The following is a 7,476-nucleotide window of genomic DNA, read 5'->3' as shown; positions in this document are numbered from 1 at the left end:
ATAAAAAAACCCGAGCACGAATCATTGTTTTTGTGAAACAAAGGAAAGTGTTATTGGCACTTTAAAAATCTCATTCTACACTTCATATAAATGTATTTTTCTTTCATAATATAGAAAGTTTAGAATATAAAATGAGATTTTTAAAGTGCTAATAACAATTCCCAAAACAAAATGCATCAACAATTAAAATTCATAAGCGATACCTACTTACATCAACGGCTAGATTGCATTAAAGGTTTGGCAAGTCTTCCTAGCATTTTCCAATTCGCAAGTAGTAGTACCAAAAAAAGGAATAAACAAAAAAATGAGCCCATGTGCGACCAATTGTCAGTTGCCAAACCGAAAAAAAAAAAAACCATTTTTGCTCCTAACCATAACCTGTCACGTGTCTTTTTTACTATTCTAGTTAATTTTTATATTAAATGTTATTTTTAAAATTTTAAAAAATTAATTAAAATTAAATAAAATAACACATGATAAATAATTAGATATATAATAAGCATACACCGTAATTTAAGACGACGATTAAAAATGTTCTAAAGGACGTAAATAAACAAAGAGAGTGGGACCACGTGTCGAAATCGTCGAGCAAGACGGGGAAGGTGACTTGAAACAGGGTGCGACGGTTGACTTGAAAAATAAAAACGGACGCAGGGAGAAAATGGAATATGCCGGTGGAAATTCCTTCGTGTGAACGCATTGGCTGCTGCCTGCCTATAAATATTCGCATCCCTTCATTTTCCTTTTCTCACCATCAAATTTCTTCATCTCTCGCTCGCTCGCTCCCAACAGGTTAGTGTGCAAATTAAATCAATTAATTTATCTAATTAGATATTAAACATCTCTGTTTATGCTTAATTTTTGCTTCCATTGTTGTTGATCTTGTAATTAAGCGCACTGATCTCTCCATGCATAATTCTCTATCATGCATGCAAGTTGCAAGATCTAAGTACAAAGTGTAAAGTGTAAAGTGAGTGGGGTTTTCTTTGTCATTGAGAATAGATACAATTTGTAGCTTTTTCGATGCATATCGTCCATGGGGTTCTCTTCCCTTTTGCAATTCTCACATGGGTATCTCTTTCTTAATTTGTCCCGCTTCTGATTTATGAACCGCTGAAATGTGAGTTCGGCCGCTTAGTCAGTCAGAATACTCGGGACAGTTTGCCCGCCCCTTGTACCCGAGTTCAAAATCCCCCTCTCGAAATTACAGCACAGACGTGTCAGCTACCATATCAGAAACTAATTTTCTGGTTTTGACTCTAAAAACTCCTCCTTTCATTGTATTTTTTATTTTATTTTTTTGGGGTCTTAAGCAGAGATGAAGTAGAAAAGATAGAATTTTCAGAAACCCATTGTGCATCAGATGCAGGTAAGTTGGAAAAATAAGTTAAAAGTAGTATTAATTCTGAGTTTTGGATCTGAGATTATCTTCTGAATTTAGAGTATTAAAGATTTGTACCCGTTCAAACAATTAATCGCATTCATAATCTTCATCTGTAAATAGCTGTAAATATTAGTTTAAGCCAATTAAATTACTGTTTTGATATTTTTGATCCTTAGAAATCTGGTTAAACAACCCTGGAAAAATAGGCCTAGGCCGCTCTGTTTGAAGGGTAATTTAAAGGGTTTAACTTTACAGTCTAATGACGTAGTCTTTAGACTCTTAGAGTGCAAAGATTGAAAATTTAATTTACTTCCACGTGGTTTTGATATCGTTGGAGAGACAAAGGTTGAAGATTTTAAAATAATTTTAAATTTTATTAGAGATAAAGATTGGTTGGTGCATATTTTAAATGGTTTGGTATAGAGACTGTGAACTTCTGTTTGTCTGCTTGTGTGGGGCAGTTTGAATGTGATTTTCCTAGTTCAAGCTTCAAAAATTTGTATAGGACGACTCTCACGTCGAGTAAAATTAATATGAAATTGAAAGGAGCAAAGTATGACAGGCGACGTGGTCCAAATGCCCCACCAGAGCTTTTCTCACTTGAGAAATCTGGCCAAAAAAACAAAAACCTCTTCAGTGGTAGAATGAGGCAGAGTTCATTGTTTGTCTTTTCTTCCACTTTTCCAGTAGTCATGGAAGTTTTGCTAGTTTCATCAGATCATTTCACTTTTTCATGCTCAAATAAAATGGTCCCTTTTTTTGGGGGGTGGCAAATAAAATTTCTTTGGAATGTGTAATAAGTTAGAGAAATGCTAAAAAGATTTTTTTAAAGTGTTGACTCTTTATAAATTTTTTGTCACTTTTTAATTTAACGTCAATTTCTGTAACAATATATAAAATTTTGGGTTAAAAACATAAAGGGGAGAGAGTACATGAGAATCCTACTTCTGAAAAAAAAGTCTCCTTAGCATTTCGTTATAGTATCCTTTATAAGAATTCTTTTTCTCTAGTTAATGTTGTGATGTGATAAATTAGTGGCAAAAAATTTTGAAAAGTCAGAAAATATAAAGTGAATTGGTTGAACCTGGAATTCTAGGTGAGGCAAAATTTAATTTTCAACGTATGACCAACTGGTGGAAAATCGAGGGCTCTGTAGTCAGAAATTATTTTTGACCTGCCAGCGTTGGGAGTCCAATTTTCAAACTCCCTTGTTGATAATTAAACAATTGTTTGACTTTTCCTTTGTTTTTCCCCTTTGTTGAAGATTGACTCATTTATTATCACGCTCATTGGAAACTTCCGATGATTTAGATGTATTCAGGATTTGAGTTGTGATTGTTTTTTTTTTTTTTTTTTGGATAAACGATATTCTACATTAATGGAGAAGAAGATGCGTTTAGCCTTACAATGGACTAACAATAATATTGTTCAAATTCACCTTTGACGAGAATTGAATCTAAGACATTTCACTTACAAGTGAAGAGGAATACTAGTAGACTGTGGTACTAAATGTAAATACTAATTTTAAATTTTTAAAATTTTCGCTGTCTTCAAACTAGGTGTAGTAAAGCCGAACCGTTATAAATTGTTGTATTATTCTCTCGTTATTTATATTTGTTGTTATATTATTGTTTGAATATTTTAGGTTGTATTTGCCACTTCCGCACAATAAATATTTTTTTCATTTTATCACTCTTCAAATTGTGCAGATAAAAAAAAAAAAGTTGGTGAGAAAGAAAGAGAAGAGAGAGAATTTGTAAAAGCTAGCTTAGCCATGGCTAAAGAGCAATTACAGGTTCTCAATGCACTTGACGTAGCAAAAACACAATGGTACCATTTCACTGCAATTATCATTGCTGGAATGGGATTCTTCACAGATGCATATGATCTCTTCTGCATTTCTTTGGTGACCAAGTTGCTCGGCCGCATATACTACCACGTTGAAGGCGCAGAGAAGCCCGGGACATTGCCTCCGAATGTGTCAGCTGCCGTAAATGGTGTGGCGTTTTGTGGAACCTTAGCAGGCCAGCTCTTCTTTGGCTGGCTTGGTGACAAGATGGGAAGGAAGAAAGTTTATGGAATGACTCTTATGCTTATGGTCATATGTTCTATTGCTTCAGGTCTCTCATTTGGGCATACCCCAACAACCGTAATGTCAACGCTTTGTTTCTTCCGGTTCTGGCTAGGGTTTGGTATTGGCGGTGACTACCCTCTTTCTGCCACAATCATGTCTGAGTATGCTAACAAGAAGACTCGGGGCGCTTTCATTGCCGCGGTCTTTGCCATGCAGGGGTTTGGAATTTTAGCAGGTGGGATATTTGCTATTATCTGTTCGGCCGCGTTTAATGCCAATTTTGATGCTCCAACATATAAGGTCAATGCACTTGCCTCAACCGTTCCACAAGCGGACTATCTGTGGAGGATTATTGTGATGGTAGGAGCAATCCCAGCTGCACTGACTTACTACTGGCGCATGAAGATGCCTGAAACTGCCCGTTACACCGCCCTTGTTGCAAAGAATGCGAAACAGGCTGCATCCGACATGTCAAAGGTTCTGCAGGTAGAAATTGAAGCAGAACCCCAGAAGGCTGAGCCGACTGCTAATGCATTTGCTTTGTTCTCCAAGGAGTTTATGCACCGTCATGGACTTCACTTGCTTGGAACAACAAGCACTTGGTTCTTACTTGACATTGCATTCTACAGCCAAAATCTGTTCCAAAAGGATATTTTCAGTGCGATCGGATGGATTCCTCCTGCAGAGACAATGAATGCTATTGAAGAAGTTTACAGAATCGCAAGGGCCCAAACTCTTATTGCATTGTGCAGTACTGTCCCTGGCTACTGGTTTACGGTAGCTTTCATTGACAGGATTGGAAGATTTGCAATTCAGTTGATGGGATTCTTCTTCATGACAGTGTTCATGTTTGCACTGGCTATTCCCTACGAACATTGGACTCACAAGGACAACCGAATTGGGTTCGTAGTGATCTACTCATTGACCTTCTTTTTCGCAAACTTCGGTCCTAATGCAACCACATTTGTTGTGCCGGCTGAGATTTTCCCAGCTAGGTTCCGGTCTACGTGTCATGGAATCTCAGCTGCGTCCGGGAAGCTTGGCGCCATAGTTGGTGCATTCGGGTTCTTGTACTTGGCTCAGAACAAAGATAAGAACAAGACAGATGCAGGGTACCCTCCAGGCATCGGGGTTAAAAACTCGCTCCTTGTGTTGGGTGTGGTCAACTTCTTGGGGATATTGTTCACCTTCTTGGTGCCTGAATCGAATGGGAGGTCGTTGGAGGAGATGTCGGGTGAGAACGAAGAAGAAAGCGAAACCGGGACAGTGGAGTTGGAGCAATCAAGCTATAACAACAGGACAGTTCCAGTTGTGTAGGTTGGATCTATAAGCAGTGCAGAAAATAATGTTGTAATGTAAGCCTGTAGTTCATTTTGGGGAGGGGTATTTCATCCTTTGTGGTATAACATGTGTGTACGTAAAGCGTCAGCGTTTATCTTTGAACCTAATGTTTTGTGTTTGAAATTGTCATCTGCGGTGTCGCGTGTATGATCAAAACTAGGGTACCCATGTTTCTCTCCGCAGCTGTGACTAAATGGCATTGAGTATATAAAGTAGAAGAGAATCATCAACCGTTTTCTGTTTCTCAATGTGAAAGTTGAATTTATTTTGGGGGTTTAGGTTGTTTTGCACATTTTCTCTTAAGGCAGCGTGGCTAGTCCATACTCACTGTTCAGAGTATGTCTTATATCAGATCGTAGTTGTAGTCACGTAATAATAGAGATAAAGCACAATCATTCACACTCAAGAACTCCAGCCACTCAGATTTCGTTGATATTATTTTTCTTTATTTTTTCTAAGGAAATCTTGACAATACGAAGAGAAAATTTAATATTATATTCCTTGTTTTTAATAGAAATCTTATATTTGTAATGCTCAAAAGAAGTCAAACAAAACGTGTTTCATGTATTTTTTTCTTCTCAATGTGATTGAGGATTCGAACTTATAGAACTTTTTTACTTTCCAAATTAATACAGAGGGTGTTCGTACATTCTTACACTCGGCACACTATTCCATTAATCCATTTATTTCTACCATCATTCTATAATTTCTTTGCTTTTGGTCTCCAAATCATTGAGAAATTATTGATTACCTTTACCTGAAAATCTCCCCCCACATCAGAAATGAATCTTGTAATGAAATCTTTTACGATCCTCCAGCTAGCTAGCATAGCAATTAGGACATATATTCCATCCCCTCAGATTATATGGAATTTAATTCCTTCACCAAAGTATATATTACGTAAAATTTGAACCTCAAATTTGAAAACTAAATATAGAAATTGGACAACTGTGGAAATACGCGTTCTGGTAATGTATATGGAACTGTTTTCGGTTTTGGCTACTACTGGTTTCTACTAGAAATTCTCAGACATTCGGAATATACCGCTGAAAGATGTCTTGAGTTTGTTGAACAGAAGGGTCTGCAGAGAAACAACAGCTAGCTAAAATGGAGGGGAAGAGCATACCACTGTAATATTCCGATTGCTCGGCGACGCGCCCTTCCCTTATAAATTCTCATTCCCTGCTTCCCCTAGAGCATAACCTATTACCTAACCCTCTGTCTAGATCTCTCGGAGTCGGAGTTGGAGTCGGAGTTTCTGTGTGTCTCTCTCTCTCTAGGTTGAGAGAGAAGATCCAGGTTAGGAAAAAAACTGCAGTTCTATGCATGCATGTTCTTGTTTCTTCTTGATGAAGCTGCATGTTTTTCATATTTTATTTACCATTGTTGAATTTTTATAAATTAATTCTAGGAATTATTTTGGTCCCATCCTATGTATTACAATGCAATCTATCAATTATATATGAAGAATTATTTGTCTGGCTATGGAACTGATGCCCGTTCTTTATTAATCAACAGAGTGTTGTTGATATGTCATCGATAATGTGTTAATATCTATTGGAAATGATGTACTTGACGTGATGGAAGTGATGTACCGACACTTTTCCTTTGTTCCTTAAGAGCAACTCCAGCGTGGGCTGGTGCTCGAGGGGAAGGCCCGTGAACAGTGCCATAGAGCTCGGGGAGAGTGCTCCAGCGTGTGGAAGCCCGATGGACAGGCCAAACCCGAGCAACAGGCCTGGCACGAATGCCAGCCCGAGAGCCCAAAGGCAACGTGACGTGGGTTGACGTCAGCCATAATATAAAATTAATAAAAATATAAAATATTAATAAAATTAAAAAGTAAAATTAAAAAAAAATTAAAAAAATTGTAAAACCCAGGCTTCGAACTCAACGGCTCTTGCCGGAGTTCGTCGCCGAGGTTGATGAACACCCACAGACAAATGGCAGAGATCCAGTCCATCCTCCGCTGCAACTGGCGTGCCCAAATTGGACGATTTGGGATTTGTTTTTGGGGGAAAGAGGAGAGAGAGAGAGTTTGGTTAGGGAGCGGGAAAGATCGGGACCGTTGATGGAGGCTGAGGTGGGTGTGATGGTGACGATGGAAGAAGAGAGGCAACGGTGGGGTGGTGAAGATAGAGGAAGAGAGGCGATGAGGGTTTGGGTGCGTTGTGGGGGGGGGGGAGGGGGCGACACAGGTTGAAAATTTGGGTGTGGGTTGAAAATGGTGTGAAAAGAAGAAAAAAAATGTTGATGAGTGACGATGCGTTGGCACCATCATGTGAAAAGAAGAAAAATAATAATAAAAAAACAAAAGTTTTGGACTAGTGCTACATGTGAAAATAAAAAATAAAAATAATTTTTTAATAGAAAATGGTACAACAAGATTGATTAAAAATCATATCCGAAATTACAAATAAAATTATTTTGTATTATTTTATAAATAAATAAAATACAAATATTTTATTACCTATTGCCAAGGAGAGGGCTCCCACGCTAGAAATGCAAAAGGCAGTTACTGTTCATTAAGGGTAGTTACTGTTCACTGGGTGGATTGAATAGTGAATTGCCTGGGGAGAGGGCTCCTACGCTGGAGTTGCTCTAATTTGCTCCTTAATTTATGGTCTTATGTATCCCTTGAAACTTGTAATTATAGATTTGCTGCACGTTAGCTAGC

At 37.9% G+C, this 7,476-nt stretch overlaps 1 protein-coding gene across 3 annotated transcripts in view; it reads left to right on the top strand.

Annotated features, from left to right (window-relative positions):
• Window positions 1-637: 637 nt before the first annotated feature.
• Window positions 638-7,476, top strand: part of LOC126621894 (inorganic phosphate transporter 1-4) — a 34,243-nt gene continuing 27,404 nt past the window's right edge. The window contains exons 1-2 of one of the 3 annotated variants that reach the window (XM_050290511.1): window positions 638-792; window positions 3,094-4,645. In XM_050290511.1, the coding sequence (XP_050146468.1) occupies window positions 669-792; window positions 3,094-4,645 (1,676 nt within the window). In that variant the 5' untranslated portion in view covers window positions 638-668. Of the gene's footprint in view, window positions 793-3,093; window positions 5,078-7,476 lie in introns of those variants that run through there. The other 2 variants (XM_050290510.1, XM_050290509.1) reach the window with 2 other exon arrangements.

This window comes from Malus sylvestris, chromosome 5 (assembly GCF_916048215.2).
Source record: "Malus sylvestris chromosome 5, drMalSylv7.2, whole genome shotgun sequence".
Lineage (NCBI taxonomy): Eukaryota > Viridiplantae > Streptophyta > Magnoliopsida > Rosales > Rosaceae > Malus > Malus sylvestris.
Note: the sequence above shows the minus strand (reverse complement) of the source record. Positions and strands in the feature narration are given on the sequence as shown.